Source organism: Mobula birostris, chromosome 5 (genome assembly GCF_030028105.1).
Source record: "Mobula birostris isolate sMobBir1 chromosome 5, sMobBir1.hap1, whole genome shotgun sequence".
Taxonomy (NCBI): Eukaryota; Metazoa; Chordata; class Chondrichthyes; order Myliobatiformes; family Myliobatidae; genus Mobula; species Mobula birostris.
This window is the reverse complement of record NC_092374.1, coordinates 102571284-102591970: the sequence shown is the minus strand read 5'-3', so window position 1 is coordinate 102591970 and position 20687 is coordinate 102571284. Positions and strand designations below refer to the sequence as shown.

General features: G+C 43.7%; 1 protein-coding gene across 1 annotated transcript in view; it reads left to right on the top strand.

Annotated features, from left to right (window-relative positions):
* Positions 1-20687, top strand: part of dvl2 (dishevelled segment polarity protein 2) — a 77443-nt gene that overhangs the window by 32791 nt on the left and 23965 nt on the right. Inside the window, exons 2-5 of the mRNA XM_072258554.1 lie at positions 3960-4029; positions 12900-13021; positions 15365-15471; positions 16142-16271. Coding sequence (XP_072114655.1) covers positions 3960-4029; positions 12900-13021; positions 15365-15471; positions 16142-16271 — 429 coding nt within the window. The remainder of the gene's footprint in view (positions 1-3959; positions 4030-12899; positions 13022-15364; positions 15472-16141; positions 16272-20687) is intronic.

Below are 20687 nucleotides of genomic sequence, written 5' to 3'. Positions count from 1 at the left end.
TGGCGATTGGAATAAATAGTTGTAAATGCTATAAATATCTGGAACCCTGATGAAATACCGGCTTTGATATTTAATGTTTACAAGGGGTAGGGCATTTGTAACCTAGGGAGGGCCTGTGTGGGATAAATTAAACACTGACTGGATTTAGATGTTGCCTGGACTCCGGGGATTAAATTATACATAGTGACTACACAAACTAAACAGTGCTGCCTGGAATTTGAATATTAAGAGGTAATTTGATCAGAGTCTTCAGCACATTGAAGGTAACTGATTGGGTGCATGGGGGGGGGGGGGAATTCATTCTGCTGCTTCGCAATCCAGAACTGTCTAAAAAAAAAATTAATACCAGGCAGTTCAGAAGCAAAGTTAGCAAAGGTTCTGCACATCCTAGCAGAAAATTGGATTTTTTTCTCCACAAATAGTAATTCATGCTGTTAGCTGTTAATGTTAACTCTGAGTTGTAGGTTTCTGCTAACAACTGGATTTTCCTCAAGTGATCTGAGGAAAAGACACATGCTGGAAGAACTCCCCTGCCTAGATGCTGCCTGACTTGTTGAGTTCCTCCAGCATTTTCTATGTGCTGCCTAAGATGCTCATCACTGATGCTGTCCCTCAGTTGTGCTTTGGGTCTTATTGATGTAGAATAGGCTGCACCCAGAAGCACCAGATATAGTAGATGATGCTGACAGACTCCCAGGTGAGGCAACACTTCACCTGCAAGGACTGTGGAGCCCAGGATGTTGGTAAGGGAAGGGGTGTAGGGGTAGATGCTTTCAGGGATAAGTGCCAGGATTTAGATTACCGATGTCACTGATTGATAGAGCAGATGGAGTTATATGACAATCTGAGAGACTGCAGATGCTGCAATGCAGAGGAACTCAGCAAGCTGGGTAGCAGCTGTGGAGGGAAATAGCCAGTTTCAGGATAGTCTCCTTCATTCTGATACAGAACGGGTGGAGGGAGCTATTTCACTCCACAGAAGCTACCTGAGTAGCTGAGTTCCTCCAGTGTTCTGTGTTGATTTTGAAGACCCTTTGCTGCAATGAATACAGCCAAAATGCTTCGAGTCAGCTTTCTCCCATCCACGATAATTCCAAAATTGTTATTCAATAACTAGATTGGATTTATTAATCACATACAGTGAAATCCATTCTGTGTCAACAACAAACATAGTCTGAGAATGAGCTAGAGGCAGCCCACAAGTGTTGCCACACGTTCCAGTGCCAACAATGTTCAGTAAAACAACATGCAGCCAACATACAAAAAGACAGACACCAGTAGCAAAATAAAACCCTTCCTATTCTCCACTATGCCCCCCCCCCCCCCCACCACCCCGCTTCGTCCTTGGCACCTGCCAACCTGACCTCCATCATCAGGGATCACTGGAATCTGACATCCGGATCTACCTGACATGGATTTTGGATCTCCAACCCTGCGGCTCACCAGTCTTCATCTTTGGTACCCTCCGACCTCTGTCCTTGACTGGTCTATATTCTTGATCTGACCTCCTGGGATCTTTGACCTTTGACCCCAGAGCACTTCAACCTCCAGCTCTTCATTTACTGTCGCTGACCTCTAACTTCACCTCATCCCTTTCCCTAAACCCTAATGTGACCCCTTATTCTCTATGCTGTCCCCAAAACTATCTGTATGAACCTAAATAAAACAACCAAGTGTGAGCCAAGTCCTTAAACAATGCAATTTGGCACCATCTTGACCAGGAGCTATTTCCATTGTGTAGAGAATGCATGAGTCTAGCAAGCTGAGATGCTGATTAAAGCTCGACTTCCTTTGCAAATAGCCACTCTTCAATAACCATTATTGATCAAATGATTAATTTCACTTTCACTAGAGCATCTGATGTCAGACCAACTGAGTCAGTACATTGTGTGGACTGAAGGTAGGCATGATGGGAGGAAGCTCTCCATGTCCCAGTAGATTTCGCCACAGCAATAGCAAACCCTACCCCCAGTCTGTGGGAGATTTAACAAGAAATGTTTGCATTTCTAAAAGTGCCTTTAATCTAAGGCTTTTGTGGGATAGGCTTGATAGGCTTTTTGGAAAGCATGCGCTGAACCAAAAAGAATAATTAAGAGACTGATTGAAAGAGGATTTAAGATTTGGATGTTTTGAAGACTTGGTTTCTGCACTACCAGGTTCAGGAACAGTTATTACCCTACAATCATCTGGCTCCTAAACTGGAGCGGAAAGCCTCACTCACCACAACTCAGAACTGATTCTATGACCTACAGACTCACATTCAAGGACTCTTTACAACTCGTGTTCTCTGTTGTTTTTGTTATTTGCAGAGTTTGTATTCTTTAGTAGCCGGTTATTTATCAGTTATGAAAAAGGATCTATAGCTTTCCCAGCGTATATGATGAATAAACTCTTCACAGGCTTCCAGCTGGGTACAGGTATCAATTATCAATGACGAGCTCAGGAATGACGGTTCACCGATGAAGATGGCAGAGTTTATCATCGAAACATCTGTAATAATCAATATTTGTACCCGGCTGGAAGCCTGAGAAAATTATTTGTTTATAGTTCTTGCATAGAATTTTATTGTATTTTTCCCTTTCAATACCTGTAAGGAAATGATTCACAAGCTAGTATATATGGTACTACAGTATTCAGATTCATTTCTCACATGTGCATTGAAGAATATTGTGAAATACATCATTTGCATTAACAAACAGGACACAGACACGCAAGCATGCAGAATTATTTATTTATATTCATTTATTTATTCCAGAAATTTGAGGCAAGAATTCTGTGTTGTGGAGAATGGAGAAGCAAGGTGGCCAGTGAAGAGTTGCAGGAGCATTGCAGGGGTGTTAAACTTGGTTCCCTTTACACTATTGGGAGATTTCTTTAAAAATATACTTTACCATATTCATAATGTACACAGTGAATATATCTGCCCATCTTCATGATGTCAGCAGTTCCATACCATTTCTCACAATGAGTTACGTTTCCTCAAATGATCTTTTCATGAAGCTGTTACACGTTGTCCAGCCCATCAATGTGCATGGATGTCAGGACCTAACACTATAAGATAGTGAAGCCACTGGGCCCTTCTGATGCCCTTGTCCACAGAGCCTTTGTGTTTGTTGCACTCAACTTCTGTTGGTCCCTCAACTTGTATTCCTTCACCTTGGAATGTGCCCGTTGGCCACATTCACTGACTGGATACATGTTAAAGATTCCAAGGTACTCTTTGGAAGAGAAGCAGTATGTCCTTGCTACCAATGTTAGGGGCAATTCATCACATTAATGTGTGTAGGACCTTTGATGAGTACGAGTTTGTTGCTAGAATCGCTGTCTTTTAACAGTGAGCATTTTTCAAAAGTTCCTCATTGTAAGGCACTGTAGGGTGCCTTAAGGCCATGAAGGTGCTAAATAACAGAAGTCTACCGCTGTGCTCCTCCTTTCTTTCGAACACAATATGAAAAGTTTGGGGAATTGCACTGGTAAAATGTTGATGGCCATTAGATCTCTACCTCTATTTCATTTGAAATTCTGTATCAGAGGGCAGTATGGCAGTATGAATTTCTGTATCAGAGGGCAGTATGGTAGCGTTGCAGTTGGCGTAAAGTTTTACAGTGCCAGCGGTCATAATCTAGGTTCAATTCCCACTGCTGTCTGTAAGGAGTTTGTGTGTTCTCCCCGTAACCGCATGGGTTTCCTCCAGGTGCTCCAGTTTCCTCCCACATTCCAAAGATGTACCAATTGGGGTTAGTAATTGTGGGCAAGCTATGTTGGCGTCAGAAGTAAAGCGACACTTGCGGGCTGATCCCATCACATCCTGGTACTCTGATCGTTGATGCAAACAATGTACATTTCGATGTACCTGTGATGAGTACAGGTAATCTTTAAATCTTTAACCCACTTGTTGTCACTGTACTGCCAGCTTTTGTGCAACAGTAGTTAATTCTGAACTCTTTCATGTTTTGCAGTGTTGTAAAGGAAGAGATCTCTGATGACAATGCAAAGTTGCCCTGTTTCAATGGCAGAGTGGTGTCCTGGGTAAGATGTCTCTCTTTTTGAGAGTCTTTCATTTAAAATTGCCAACAATTGTGCTTTATAAACTTTGGCTTTCTCTGCCAAATGTGGTGATTTGAAGATGGCGAAAGAGAATGATGATGCAATCTGTGAAAGGATAATGTACAGTCTGTATTAGTAGTTGGTGTATCAGATCATCCTCTTACCTGGAACGTAGAACACTACAGCACAGTACAGGCCCTTGGGCCTACAATGTTGTACCAACCTTTTAATCTACTCTTAAGATCGATCTGCCCCTTCCCTCCTATGTAACCCTCCATTTTTCTACCAACCATGGTGTCTATCTAATGCCACCATCATATCTGCTTCCACCACTTCCCCTGGCAGCCGTTCCAGGCACCAGCTACTCAGTGTATATTAAAAAAACGCCCACACATCTCCTTTAAACTTTCCCCCTCACATCTCCTTTAAACTTTTCCCCTCGCATCTCTAAGCTCTGGCTTATAGGATTGGAAATTTCTGCACTGGGTTGAAGATTCCAGCTGTCAGCCTCTTTATGCCTTTCAAAAACTGTCTTAACCCTAAAACTATCTTGGTGCAGTTGAACAAAAATATATTAATTGCTGCACATTACAGCTGTATATATAATGTGTGGTAACAGCATTACAGTTACATTGTAGGGTAACACAATTGATGGAATTGTACGTAATTCACAACCACCAACATTGAGCTGGAGTTTCACCGGAAGAGCTTGGTCTGATGTGATGACATTATTATGTAAAGTGTTTTTTAGTGTCCTTTGTGTTCAGTTTTTGTTCAAGCTACTGCTTGTCTATCACACAATGTCTCTGCCATTTTAGCTACAACGTGTTTGGAGTCTGGAGGAGGACTTAGATTAGAATAGGCAAAGCGGTGACAGATGCAATATATAGTGAAGGGAAGTATATGGTTATGGACTTTGCTAGATGGAATAAAGAAATAGACTATTTTCTAAATGGGGAGCAAATCCAGAAATCAGAGGTGCAAAGGGACTTGGAATATTTGTGCAGGATTCACTTAAGGTTAACTTGTGGGTTGATTCAGTAGTAAGGAAGGGAGATGCAATGATGGCATTCATTTCGAGAAGACTAGCATATAAAAGCCAGGATGTAATGCTGAGGCTTTGTAAGGCATTGACCAGACTGCATTTGTACTATTGTATTGGGCCCCATATCTAAGATAAGATGTACTGACATTCCAGAGAGTCACGAGAAGGTTTATGAGAATGATCCTGGGAATGAAAGGGTTAGTCCTGACGAAGGGTCTCGGCCTGAAACGTCGACTGCACCTCTTCCTACAGATGCTGCTTGGCCTGCTGCGTTCACCAGCAACTTTGATGTGTGTTGCTTGAATTTCCAGCATCTGCAGAATTCCTGTTGTTTTAGGAGTAGAAACAGTCCATTTGGCCCATCAAGTCTGCTCCACTATTCAGTCATGGCTGATCCTTTTTTCTCTCCTCAACCCCAGTCCCTAGCCTTCTCCCAATAACCTTTGATGCTGTGTCCAATCAAGAACCTATCAAGCTCTGCTCACCCAACAACCTGGCCTCCACAGTTGCCTGTGGTAACAAATACCATAAATTCACCACCTTCTGGCGAAAGAAATGTCTTCATCTCTGTTTTAAATGGACACCCCTCCTGTCGAAGACTCCACCACCATGGGAAACATCCTTTCCACATCTACTCTGTCTAGGCCTTTCAACATTCAAAAGGTTTCAGTGGGATCCTTCTGAATTCCAGCGAGTACAGACACAAAGCCATCAAACATTTCTCATATGATAACCCTTTCATTCCTGGAATCATCCTGCTCTACAGCCTCTCCAATGCCAGCACATATTTTCTGAGATGAGAAACCCAAAACTGTTCACAATACTCAAGGTGAGGCTGCACCAGTGTCTTAAAGTCTCAACATCACATCCCTGCTCTTGTATTCTAGACCTTTTGAAATGAATGCTAACATTGCATTTGCCTTGCTTACCACCGACTCAACCTGCAAGTCAACCTTTAGGATGTTCTGCGCAGGGACTCCCAGGTCCACTTACATCTCAGATTTTTGGATTTTCTCCCTGTTTAGAAAATAGTCTGCTCATTTATTTCTACTACCAAAGTGCATGACCGTACATTTTCCAAAATTGTATTTCATTTGCCACTTTCTTGCCTATTCTCCTAATCTTAAGTCCTTCTGCAGCCTTCCTGTTTCCTCAACACTACCTGCCCCTCCATCAATCTTTATATCATCATCAAACTTGGCCATCATCTAAATTCTGCTCCTGCTGATGTTATAGATTAAAATATCTTGTCTAGTGAGTGAAATGACAGCTCTGGGGGACTGGGTGGATGAGACAGATCCAATGGCCAGGAAGGCAGTTCTACAACGCTCAATGGAGAGTGAAGGGCATGACGAGGCACAGAAGTAGTCGTGGTCATCCACTGCAACCAAGATGACTACTCATATTACTGGACCTGGACTTCCTAGGTCGAGAGTGCGACTGCCACAGTGCAGCTACTTTTCCACTTTACAAACTCTCCTGCGCAGGTTTCCTGTCATCGTCAAATACAATGGACAGCCACCAGTAGTGTTACTAGTGCTCTAGTTTGTTTTGTATTTCATTTAAATATATAATTTGTTACTCAGTTAAACAGTTTTTTTTTGTTTATACATTTTAACTATTTCCATGAAACTTCGGCTAATAAGGGCCAATTGGGCTAAAATGTACTGGTCAATGTGTCCCAATGAGCCGGAATCCACTGTATTGAATCTTTTCTCACTGCGTAATCAGTCTAGTATAATTAGTGAATTATTTCCTCAGAGTGACTAGAGGGGTCCTGACACCCATACAGCCCACTTGCTCTGGGTCACAATCTTGAGCAGCACTTCGTTTCGTCTGCATCCTAGTGATGGGAAGGAGTGGGGGCATACCAGCCAAAATCCCCTCCGCTGATGAGTCAAGGAGAGTTCCTGCTGTAATTTTGTGGCCAGCTTCAGGGTGATTCAGCTACAAAGCAGCCACGCAGTCGGTTCCCCGGGTCTGATGGACCTTTTGCAGGGATGAAGCATGTTGGCAAAGCAGTGGAGGGAAGATTACTGTCAAGATTGCCTCTGCAACAGCAACTAATCCTTGAAGTACTGAGTCCTGGCAAACTTGTGAAGTAAAATGCAGCTTGGATAGTTCACTCAGTAAGTTCTTCTCCTTGTTAACCGTCTTGTCTGTTCACGTGACAATCTTTGAAGGGTTAAACCAGCAGGGTCCATTATTAGTTGTCCTGGCTGAGTGCCTGTGCAAGTTGTTTCCTTTGGGATGGTAATTAAGGAAACAATCATCTCTCAGATGGGAAACAGCTGTTACAGAACAGAAGGATTGACTGGTGTTTTGGTTTGACCATCTATTGTAATGGTTTCAGCTGGCAGGATTATTACAGGAAACTCTCCTCAGCATCGTTGCCTACATGTGTTGCTGTATGATTGTTTTTTTTATTTTAGAAACCACTCTTCGTTAAAAGAATGACTGTCAGCTGAGAAAAGCCATGGTTGAGGCTGCAGCCTAGTGTAACCTGCATCAGCTCTTGACAAGCCTGTCCGTGCTGAGGCGACTGTGGGAACCAAAAACTTGCAGATTCTGTGGTTTTGGGTCCCTTATCTAAGAAAGGATGTGCTGGCATTGAAGAGGGTCTAGAGGAAGTTCATAAGAATAATCCCAGGAGTGAAAGGATTAACATATGAGGAGCGCTTGATGTGTTTGGGCCTGTACTCATTGGAGTTTAGAAGAATAATGGGGAATCTAATTGAAACCTACTGAATATTGAAAGGCCTAGATAGAGTAGGATGTTTCGAATAGTCGGGGGTGTCTAGGACCAGAGGGCAGAGCCTCAGAATAGAATGTCATAGTCCTAGAAAATTACAGCACAGAAACAGGCCCTTTGACCCATCTAGTCCATGCTGAACAATTTAGACTGCTTACTCCCATCAACCTGTACCGGGACCTGCCCTCCATACTTCTACTATCCATGTACCTGTCCAAATTTAACCATTGAAATTGAGCTTGCATGCACCACTTCTGCTAACAGCTCATTCCACACTCACTTCCCCTCATGTTCCCCTTAAACTTTTCACCTTTTACCTTTAACCCATGACCTCTGGTTCTAGTCCCACCCAACCTCAGTGGAAAAGCCTGTTTGCATTTACCCTGTCTATACCCCTCATAATTTTGTATACTTCTATCAAATGTCCTCTTAATCTTCTACGTCGCAAGGAATATAACCTATTCAATCTTTCCATATAACTCAGGTCCTCCAATCCCGGCAACATTGTTATAATTTTTCTCTGTACTCTTTCAACCTTATTTACATCTTTCCTGCAGGTAGGTGACCAAAACTGCACACAATACTCCAACTTAGGCCTCTTGTACAATTTCAACATCACATGCCATATCCTGTACCCAATACTTTGTTTTATGAAAGCCAGTGTGCCAAAAGCTTTCCTTATGATCCTATGAACCCGTGACACCACTTTCAATGGATTATGGTCCTGTTTTCCCAGATGCTTTTGTTCTGCTGTGCTCCTCAATGCCCTATCTCTCACTATGTAAGACCCACTCTGGTTGGTCCTACTGAAGTGCAACACATCACACTTGTCTGCTTTAAATTTCATACGTGATTTTTCAGCCCATTTTTCCAGCTGATCCAGATCCAGCTGCAAACTCTGATAGTCTTCCTTGCTGTTCACAACACCCCCAATCTTGGCATCAATCTAGGCAGGAGGAGAAGATGGCGGCACGACGCAGCGCCCACGGACTCTCCAGTGATGATATCTGTTATCTGTCAAGTAGGATACCATGCACAATTCTGATTTGATGGAGGCAGACGTGAGAGCACGGAGGAACATCTGGTGAAACTTCTGAAATGCCTGCTTTGCTGCTGCCGCTACTGTGATCCGAAATCTCTGGAGGGGAAGGCCCTGAATCCTCGGCTTAGCCTGTTGCTTGGTGGCCAGGGCCAGGGTCAAAGCGCTCGTTAGAGATGGTGCTGGGTGCTCGATGTTCGAGGGCTGGTCGGAGGCTGGGAGTTTTTGGACGGACTCAGAGCTGGACTGTGGTCGGGTGCTTCCAGGGTGCTGCATTGGCAAGTTTGCGGCGCTGGAGGTTCATGGCAGGGAGAGCTTTTCTTCCTTCTACCGTCTGTGTGAGATGATGGGCTATCGGGACTTTGAGACTTTTTTTTTTACTGTGCCCATGGCCTGCTCTTATCAAATTACGGTATTGCTTTGCACTGTTATAACTATATGTTATAATTATGTGGCTTTTGTCAGTTTTAGTCTTGGTTTGTCTTGTGTTTCTGTGATATCATACTGGAGGAACATTGTATCATTTTTTAATGCACGCATTTCTAAATGACAATAAACGAGGACTGAGTGTCCTCATAATCTAATCTGCAAATTTACTGATTCAGTTAACCACATTATCCTCCAGACTGTTGATATAGGTGGCAAACAACAATTGGCCCAGCACTGATCACTGCGGCACTCCACTAGTTCCAGGCCTCCAGTCAGAGAGACAAACACCTACTACCATTCTCTGGCTCCTCCCACAAAGCCAATGTCTAATCCAATTTATGACCTCATCTTGAATACCTAGCAACTGAACCAACCTCCCCGAGCAGTACCTTGATATGTGCCTTCCTAAAGTCCATGTAGAAAACATTCAGGGCCTTGCCTTCATGGTAACTCTCATGGTAACTTCCTTGGAAAAACTTTGTTTTGTTAGGCACGACCTACCATGCACAAAGCCATGCTGACTATCCTTAATCAGTCCATGTCTGTCCAAGTACTCTCATATCTGGTCCCTTAGAATACCTTCCAGTAATTTTCCCACCACTGATGTCAGGCTCGCCGGTGCCTATAAGTTCCTGGTTTATTTTTAGAGCCTTTCTTAAACAGTGGAACAACATTGGCTATCCTCCAATCCTCTGGTACCTTACCTGTTGCCAGGGATTATATAAATATCTCTACTAAGGTTCTTTAGATCATAGATGAGGAGGAGTTTCTTTAGCCAGAGGATAGTGAATCTGTGGAATCTATTGCACCGACGGCTGTGGAGGCCAAGTCATTGGGCATATTTAAAGCTGAGTTTAGGTTCTTGATTAGTAAGGGCCTCAACGGTTACAGGGAGAAGACAGGATAATGGGGTTGAGAGGGAAAGTAATTCAGCCAGGATGGAATGACAGAGCAGACTCGATGGACAGAATGGCCTGATTCTGCTTCAGTGTCTTACGGCTTTATCTTTAATCATTGTGGACTTCAGGCATGCTAGGAGCTGCACTCACGTCCCCATCTACATCAACGGAGCTGTAGTGGAGCATGTATCAAGCTTTAAATTCCTTGGTGTCCACGTTTCTGAGGATCTCACCTGAACTCCTCCATCCTGATCAAAAAGGTGCAACAGCGCCTTTATTTCCTGCAGAGCATCAAGAAAGCTCACCTCTGTCCCAGGATACTGACAGACTTTTACCGCTGTACCATTGAGAGCATACTCACCAACTGCATCTCAGTGTGGTATGGCAATTGTCCCGTATCGGACTGCAAAGCACTCCAGTATGTGGTGAAAACTGCCCAGCGGATTATCGGCACCCAATTGCCCACCATTGAGAACATCTACCATAAATGCTGCCTGGGCAGGGCGAAAAGCATTATCAAGGATGCATCTCACCCTAACCATGGACTTTTTACTCTCCTCCCATCTGGTAGGCGCTACAGGAGCCTCCGCTCCCGCACCGGCAGGCACAGGAAGAGCTTCTTCCCTGAGGCTATGACCCTGCTGGACCTCTCATCACAGCGCTAAGCAGTATTGCACCCATAGTGTACTGTCTCAGTACTTTTATGTTTGTGTGCTGTAGCACTTCTTATTCGCAGTTATTTTGTGAATAACACTATTCTTTGCATTTGCTTTGTATCTGTACTCGGCACAATGACAATAAAGTTGAATTTAATCTCATCTAATAAAAACACTTAGCCAGTCAGGCAGCACCTGTGGAGAAGGAAATGGTTACCGTTTCAGGTCAGTGTTCTTTCATTAGTCCAGTGAAAGGTCATTCACTATGTTTCTCTCTTCATAACTGCTGCCTGATCTGCTGGGTATTCCTGACTATTTATCTCATTAAACATGACTGATATTTTCCTGGGTAGGAAGCTGAGGAGAAGGGAGTCTGATGTGATGGAGTATTTGGTGTCACTTTTGCTGTCCAACTGTTGCACCAGCCAGACACCAAATTCAGGCTGGAGCATCTATTCATACCACTTACCTGAAGCTAGTGGGTGCTATGGTCCAATAGAGGAGGCTGATTCAGGATATTGACATAGCTGGAGTTGAGTAAGGTTGCGTCGACTGGTGTTGAGGAGCATGAGAGGGATTTAGACTTTGTATATAAAACTGAGATGCATGAAACATGCATAAAACAGAATACCCAAGGATTTAAAGTGGCAGTTTTGTGAGGATTTGAGGAATTTTTTCACCCAAACGGTGGACCTCACAGCTTGAAAGTTTTTTAGGGGCAAGGTTGACTGAACACTTTCAGAAAAGAATCTGGGCAAGAACCGAAAGGACTGAACTATAACCTGCCGGAACTTGGATCAAGAACAGGGAAATGGGATTTGGCTGCTGGACCAAATGGGCTGAATGGCCTCAATACATTTTCATGATATATGACCACAAGACATGGGAGCATTGTTAGTGCATTCAGCCTATCAAGTCTGCTCTGTCATTCAATCATGGCTAATTTCCTTTTCAGCCCCATTCTCCTGTCTTCTCCCCACAAACTTTGACACTCTTACTAAACAAGAACCCTTCAACCTCACCCAATCACTTGGTTTCCACAGCCATCCACAACAATGATTTCCACAGATTCTCTACCCTCTGGCTAAAGAAATTCTGCATCATTTCTGTTTAATGTCCAGGGACTAGAGGTGATTGCTGAATAACAATTGAATTTGTTGATTTTTCTGTCTCCTTCCCTTATTGGGAAATGAGAACAATTGTATTGGCAGGAATTAACTAACCATACACAGCCCTCATGGCGAGGTAGCTTAGTGATTAACAATGCTGTTCAGCACCAGCAATCAGATGACCAACTACCCCACTGCTATCTGTAAGGAGTTTGTATGATCTCCCTATGAACACAGGAGTTTCCTCTGCATGTTCTGGTTTCCTCCCACAACCCAAAGACCTACAGGTTAGGCTGACTAAGTTGTGGGCATGTTGTGTTGGTGCATTCTCAGACTGTGGTTGTTGAAGTATAAACATATGCTTTGATGTACATGTGGTAAATAAAGCTAATAGAACTTGTAACATGACAGCACTGTACAGGCCCTTTGGCCCATGATGTTGTGCTGACCTTTATTTATACTATGATCACTCTAACCCTTCCTTTCTACGTGGCTCTCTGATCTTTATCTTATTTCTGGATTGTTATTGTGCTTGTTTACTTAATGCAACCAAAAAACTGCTAACTAATCTTAATTCCTGTGTAAAAACAAGTGAAAATCTGCAGATGCTGCAAGTCCGAGCAACACATACAAAATGCTGATGAAACTCGGCAGGCCAGGCAGTAGCTATGGACAAGAGGATAGTTGATGTTTTGGGCTGAGGCCCTTCAGCAGGACAGGAGTAAAAAAAATATCTTTTTTTTCCAGTCCTGATGGGTCTTGGCCCAAAGCGTTGAGTGTACTGTTTTCCATTGATGCTGTCTGGCCTGTTGAGTCTCACCAGCATTTTGTGATTTACTTTAATTCATGTGTAGTTTGCATATGAACAGATCTACTACTCATGCCTGTGGCCCTTATTCATAATTTATCCTTATTTCTCACAGCTGGTGTCTGCTGAAGGGTCGCAGCCAGAACCTGTTTCACACCCAGTTACCAGTGTGCCCGAAGTGCCCCCTCCAATCGAGCGGACGGGTGGAATCGGAGATTCAAGACCTCCATCCTTCCAGTTAGTGAAGTTGTTAGCTTATTAAACAAGGCATTACAATAGCTTTTCCATGCATTATGTATCGTTCAGCACTGAAAAGGAGCAGTGGCACACACAAAATGGTGGAGGAACTCAGCAGGTCAAGCAGCATCAATGCAAAGAAACAAACAGTCAACACTTTGAGACGAGATCTTTTATCATGTCATGATGAAGGTTCTCAGCATTTGTATTCCCTTCCATAGGACTAACTATGCACAGGCAAAATGCTGGAGGAACTCTGCAAGTCTGGCAGCGTGTATGGGGAGGAACAAATGGTCAATGTTTCAGCCAAGTCTCGACAAGTTCCTCCAGTATTTTGTTTATTGCTCTGGATTTCCAGATCTGCAGAAATCTCTCATGCAACTATGTGGCCACCCAGTGGCCTGTAGGCTTCAGAAAGCTTGGAGACAGATCTCTAGTTCCTCTGCAATCGGTGTCTGGATTTTCAGTTAAACGTGATGGGGCTTGTTCTCTTTTCGTTACAATTGCAAATAACCCTGAGGGTATGATGGACTTAGCTAGCTTGGGTCTTGTGTGGCAGAGTATTTTGTAAGAATGGAGTGAAGGAGTTACTGGGATCAGTTTAAGCTTTTCTCAAGGCATTGCCCCTACCCATCATGCCCAATGCAGCAGGGTTGCAGATAAAATTACTCACCATAGGAACCTGGGAGCTTCTGAGCCTACTGGTTTGCGTCTAAGTAAAAGCTTAGTGTCTTTTACTGGTTTATTATCACTGTCTTGTGTAACCCCAAGGTTCGGTGGGCTGCGTTAGTCCAGGGAAAGACACTCTCCGGACCCCCAAACTTGTGAAATCTCGCTTGTGTGGATGCTGTGTGGTGTTTTCCCCTGTTGCAAATCAGTACCACAAAATAACAAACAGTACACCATATGCAATTAAACGATTTAGCTTTATAATTCTTAATTTGCCTAAAGGGCTAGTAAGGAAAACAAAAAGAAAAGTCTAATGCACTCGTTGGAGCTCATGACTTTCCCATCTGTTCATTCTCCATTGATTCCCCCGGGCATCGTCAACTCCCGACTCCATTCCATGTCCACTCAGTCCTGCAGTCTACGACCTCTCCGTTCTGGCCTCTTCTCTCTCCATCTTCCGCGGAACACAAGCCCCTAAATACCTTCTCTCAGACACACAAGAAAGAAACAAGAGGCCTGTCATTGGATGGCACACATTCCAAAGCCCTCTTTATCTCTAGTCATAACCCAAACGCTGCTGCTGCAGAGAAACCATTACATTAGCAGTGAAACCTTACAGAGCATTACTCTTATGATGTGGAATTTGTTGTTTTGTGGCAACAGGCAAAAAATTAATGTAAATTACTAAACAAATCATACCAAAAAAGCAATAACAAGGCAGTATTCATGGATCCTTAGTCCATTCAAAAAATCTGATGGTGGAGAGGAAGAAGCTGTGCCTGAATTGTTGAGCTTGGGTCTTCTGGGTCCTATACCATCTCCTTAATGAGAGTAACAAGAAGAGGGCATGTCCTGTATGGTGAGGGCACTTGCTGACAGTTGCCACCTTTTTGAGGCACTGCTTTTTAAAGGTGTCCTCAGTGGTGGGGAAGGTTGTGCTCAGGATGGAGCTGGCTGAGTCTACAATCTCTGTAGCCTCTTGCCATCCTGCGCACTGGAGTCCCCAACCAGGCAATGATGCAATCAGTCAAAATAGTCGGACTGCTCTCCATGGTACATCTGTAGAAATTTGTTAGGGCCTTTCCAGTCCTGAAGAAAGCTCTTGGTCTGAGGCGTCAATTGTTGACTGTTTTCCATAGATGCTGCTTGGCCTGCTGAGTTCCTCCAGTGTTTTGTGTGTGTTGCTTTAGATCCTCTGAGGTGTTTATGCCCAGGAATTTAAAGCTGTTCGGCCTTTCTGCCACTGACATCTCTGAGGACTGGTGTGTTCTCCCGACTTCCCCTTCCTGAAGTCTACAATCAGTTTCTTGCTGACATTGAGTACAGAGTTGTTACTGTGATACCACTCAACTGAGTGATCTACCTCACTCTTGTACACCACCTTGTTACCATCTGAGATTTCACCAACATTGGTGTCATCTGCAAATGTATAGAAGTGGTTTAAATGATACATCTTTAAAATGATGTGGGTCAAAGCAGTAATTGCAAAAATGCTTATTAAAATGTAGTGTGTTTTAAGCAAATTGTAGATTGCTAAAGACATGTAGAAATGGTTAGAAAAGGTCAGTATTAAATATTAGACAAAGGGTTTTGTTTAGACTCCCCATCGTTTAGCTATGCTTTGTTTTGCATTTCCCACGTGGCTTCTCCTGGATGCTTTTCCTGCTCTTTCAGTGCGAATGTCACTGGGAGTCGGGAAAATCTGGACAACGAGACGGAGACGGAGTCTGTGGTCCTGTCGCGGAGAGAGAAACCCCGGCGCAGAGAGAGTATGGAACATGGTAAGAGCAGAATATTGGGGCCTTGGGAAATTCTGTGACCAAAGTTGCTATTGGATTAGGATGTGGAGTTGTTATTCTCCTATGCTTGCTTGTTTTTTAGGTGTTCAATAAATTTTCCAGTATAACTGAGTCTGCATTTTTCTAGAAGCTCCTCAGTTTTTTGCAGCAGGTGTCACACTACTTGAATCTGTCTACTTGATAGGCTCACTCTAATCACTGGAATATTGTTTCTCCCTAGTCTGAGAATGAGACAACCATGACTATCTCTTTGGTTGTTCATTCATGTAACACTAATAAGACAGCTGTAACATAGTTTATGCCTCATTCTTGACTTCTGAAAAACCTCTGATCAATATCACCAGGTCCAATGGTTACTGTTGAAGAGTCTGCAGTACCAGAAATAATTTGTGCCTAAGCTACGAGCTTGGTGTATTTGTCAAATGCCTGATAGCTCTTTTTGTTTTGGAAGCACCTTGACATCAATGGCAGAGTCTTTGGTCACTGCACTTTGTGCTGTGCCTTAGAGTCTTAAAGCTTCAAGTAAAAATCTCATCATGAATAATGGAAGATATTTTTCTTGTAATTGTAATTTGGAAACAAATCAATGTGCTTTTGATCACTTTTACCGTGTCTGTGTTGCAATTGAGGAATGTCTTCTGCCTCCCCTCAGGTCCCAGAGTTAATGGACACCCCAAGATGGAGCGGCATCTTGCAGGCTATGAGAGTTCATCCACACTCCTGAGCAGTGAGCTAGAAACGACCAGTTTCTGCGATTCTGATGAAGATGACGCAGCCAGCAGGTAGTCCTTTCTAGTGTCCTCTGAAGGCCCCATGTAGAACTGCTCAGATCCTCCTCAGAATGTAAAGTGCCCTGTTCTGAAAAGTAGTCATTCTCTCACCTTTGTGACTATTTGCTCAACTTTTCCCAGCTTGTTTCTACAAAGCACTTCAAATCCTACTGCTCCTCAGAACCTCAATGTCTAAAAGTGAACAGCCACACATTCCCCCACCTGAATTCAGTTGTTCCAGTATCACAAGGCAACTAGTCTCCTTTACTTGTCCTTCTGTATATTTCATGATCAGTGACTCAGCATTGGCCTGACATATCTCTCCTTTCTCCCCTAAATTTTGATAATATGAGAGTCCAGGGCCAAGGACTTGAGGTAGCCTGTCATGAGGTTAGAGGCCTGTTTGTGTGTGTGTGTCAAGGAGGTTGGGGGAGGGAAGGGGCTTATTTCTCTATTGTCTTGTTTTAATTTGCTGCTGCTTGTATCCTCTGCTGAACATTGTGAGCATCGTATGTTGAGGTCAGCTCCCAGCACATCCTTGAGTGTGCGGTTGTTTAACAAAAGCGATACATTTCCCTGTATGTTTCGATACAGGGGACAAAAAACTGAATCTGAATATCTTAAACTTTGATCCATTCCCTCAGTAACCACTGATCTCACTGCCAGTCTGGGTGTTTTTATGATTTACGAACATGAGAAATAGTAGGCCTGCCGTAGTCTTCAATAAGATCATGGCTGATGTACCTCAGCAATACTTCCTAGCTCTGTATCCCCGATTCCTCTAAGATCAAGATCTGGCTATTTGGTGCACTCTGGGGGTCCCAAACATCCACCACCATTCAAGTGAAGAAACTTATTTCATTCCTCAGTGGCCCATTTCTTAACTTGTTTTCTTTTGTTTCTAGATTCCCTAGCTAGGTAAAGCACATGATGGGCTGAATAGCCTGTTTCTGTGCTTGCTCTCTCTCTATGCTGCCCATATCTACCAAAATGAGTTAGTCATAGAGAGATAAAGCATGGAAGCAGGCCCAACAGCCATTGAGTCCCTGCCTGCCTTCGGCCATCTCAAGTTTGCATGACTTTAAGAAATCAAAACTCTACCAAGAGTAGAGACCTAGCCCACGTGTACAACAAACCTCCCTTCCCAGGAACCAGCCAGCTGAATCCTTGTTGGAAGGAAGTACAATGAATAATCCAGGTGTTAATGTAACAAGGCCCTGTGTAATTGTAGTAAGAAGTATATACTCTTCTACTCAGCATCACAGACTCAGTGACATGGAGTCACCATATAAAAACTACAGCACGGAAACAGGCCATCTCAGCCCTTCTAGTCCATGCCGAACTCTTACTCTCACCTAGTCCCACCGACCTGCACTCAGCCCATAACCCTCCATTCCTTTCCTGTCCATATATCTATCCAATTTAACTTTAAACGACAACATCGAACCTGCCTCAACCACTTCTGCTGGAAGCTCGTTCCACACAGCTACCACTCTCTGACTAAAGAAGTTCCCCCTCGTGTTACCCCTAAACTTTTGCCCTTTAACTCTCAACTCGTGTCCTCTTGTTTGAATCTCCCCCACTTTCAATGGAAAAAGCCTATCCACATCAACTCTATCAATCCCCCTCATAATTTTAAACACCTCTATCAAGTCCCCCCTCAGCCTTCTATGCTCCAAAGAATAAAGACCTAATCTGTTCAACCTTCCTCTGTAACTTAGGAGATGAAACCTAAGCAACATTTTAGTAAACCTCCTCTGTACTCTCTCAATTTTATTGACATCTTTCCTATAATTTGGTGACCAGAACTGTACACAATACTCCATATTTGGCCTTACCAATGCTTTATACAGTTTCAACATTACATCCCAACTCGTATACTCAATGCTCTGATTTATAAAGGCCAGCATACCAAAAGCTTTCTTCACCACCCTATCCACATGAGATTCCACCTTCAGGGAACTATGCACCATTATTCCTAAATCCCTCTGTTCTACAGCATTCTTCAGTGCCCTACCATTTACCATGTATGTCCTATTTTGATTAGTCCTACCAAAATGTAGCACCTCACATTTTTCAGCATTAAACTCCATCTGCCATCTTTCAGCCCACTCTTCTAACTGGCCTAAACCTCTCTGCAAGCTTTGAAAACCTACTTCATCATCCACAATGCCACCTATCTTAGTATCATCTGCATACTTACTAATCCAATTTACTACCCCATCATCCAGATCATTAATATATATGACTAACAACATTGGACCCAGTACAGATCCCTGAGGCACACCGCTACACACCCTCCTCCAATCTGACACAGTTATCCACCTCTGCTCTCTGGCGTCTCCCGTATAGCCACTGCTGAATCCATTTTACTACTAAGTCACCGTTCATTCATTATCTGCTCTGTTGTATGATGTAGGCTATCAAGGTTTTTCCAAGTTCTTAGCAAATTTTTCTACTTAAATGGTTTGCAGTTACCTCCTTCTGGACAGTGTCTTCACAAGACTGGTGACCCCAGCCAAAGAAATTGTCTGCTTGGCATCAGTGGTCGCATAAACAGGACTTGTGATATGCACCAACTGTTCACATGATCATCCACCACCTTCTCACATGGCTTCACGTGACCCTGATCGGGGTGGGGGGTGGGGTAGAGGGGCTAAGCAGGTACTACACCTTGCCCAAGGGTGACGATATGGAGTCTTAAGCGCAGAAGTCAGCCTTTAACCCAACGGTCCACGCCAGCCATATATCCCTCCAAGCAAGTCTTATTTGGCTGATATCCCTCTAATCCTTTCCTAACCATATAGCTGTCCAAGTGCCCTTTAAATGTTGCTGTTGTGCTTGCCTGAACCACTTTTTCTTCCAGCTCATTCCAAACACATACCAACGTCAGTCTCGATGAAGGATCTCGACCTGACATGTTGCCTGTCCGTTTACCTCCCAAGGTGCCGCCTGACCCACTGAGTCCCTCCAGTGCTGTTTTTTGTTTGGTTGCTCTGGATTTCAGCATCTGCAGTCTCATTTACCATTTGGGTTGTTACTCAATTTCTCCCCTCACCTCAAAACTCTGCTCTAGTTCTTGATTTACCAAACCTGGAAAAAGGTTGCAGTGTTATAAAACAGCACAATACAGTCCCTTTGGTCCAAAATGTGATGTTGACCTTTCAACTTCCTCCAAGATCGATCTCACTCTTCCTTTCCACGTGGTCCTCCATTTTTCTTACATCTGTGTACCTATCTAAGATTCCCTTAAATGTCCCAAATATGTCTGCCCCTACCATCATCTTTGTTACTTCCCTCCAATCACATTAAAATTATGCCCCCTGGTATTATCCATTTCCACTCTGGGAAAAAGTCTAGTTGTCCACTGTATACATCTGTAGAATCACCGCTCATCCTCCTTGGCTGCAAAGAGAAAAGCTCTAGCTATGTGTGGAGCTGGCTGCCTTTTCTCTCACCACTGCTCATTTCCTCACAGTTAATGTGAAACTATGCTCAGGTGAAATCAGCTTTACTTGTCCACTTAAGTAGTCAACAGCCCTTTTTGATTGCTCCTTCTCAAGGTTGTGAGCTTGTTGGGCCAAACTGCCTGCCTTCCCTTACAGTACCCCAATCCAACCAAAACTGGATTTGATAAGTACAGGAGATTCTGCAGATTCCAGAAATCTAGAGCAAGCTGGAAGAACTTAGCAGCATCTTTGGAGGGGAATAAATAGTTAACATTTTGGGTTGAGACCCATCATCGGGATTGGAAAGGGAAAGAAGCCAGAGTAAAAAGTTGGGTGGAGAGGAAGAAATACAAGCTGGCAGGTGATTGGTGAGACCATGTGAGATAGAAGGTTTGTGGTTGGGGAAAGGGGATGATGTGAGAAACTAGGAGGGAATAGGTCAAAGAGTTGAAGGGCTTAAGGAATCTAGGGCCGGTTGGTGACTCAATAACATCGGCGCCGGACCCGGGAGCGGAGGTTCCCGGGTTCGAAACCAGTTGGGTCCGCTCCCGAGTACGATTTCCATCTGTGCCAGGTTGAGTGTCGAGATCGCAACTCGACCTCATAAAATAAAGGGAAAATACTGTGAAAGTGTCTGTGTGAGGAGTGGCACGCCACACAGTCAGTCTCTCTCTATCTCGCTATCTCTCTGTCTATCTATCTCTCTCTCTCTATCTATCTATCTCTCTCTATCTATCTCTCTCTATCTATCTCTCGCTCTCTCTCTCGCGCTCTCTCTCGCTCTCTCGCTCTCTCGCTCTCTCTCGCTCTCTCGCTCTCTCTCGCTCTCTCTATCTCTCTCTCTCTATCTCTCTCTCTCTCTCTCTCTCTCTATCTCTCTCTCTATCTCTCTCTCTGTCTCTATCTCTGTCTCTATCTCTCTCTCTATCTCTCTCTCTGTCTCTATCTCTCTCTATCTCTCTCTATCTCTCTCTATCTC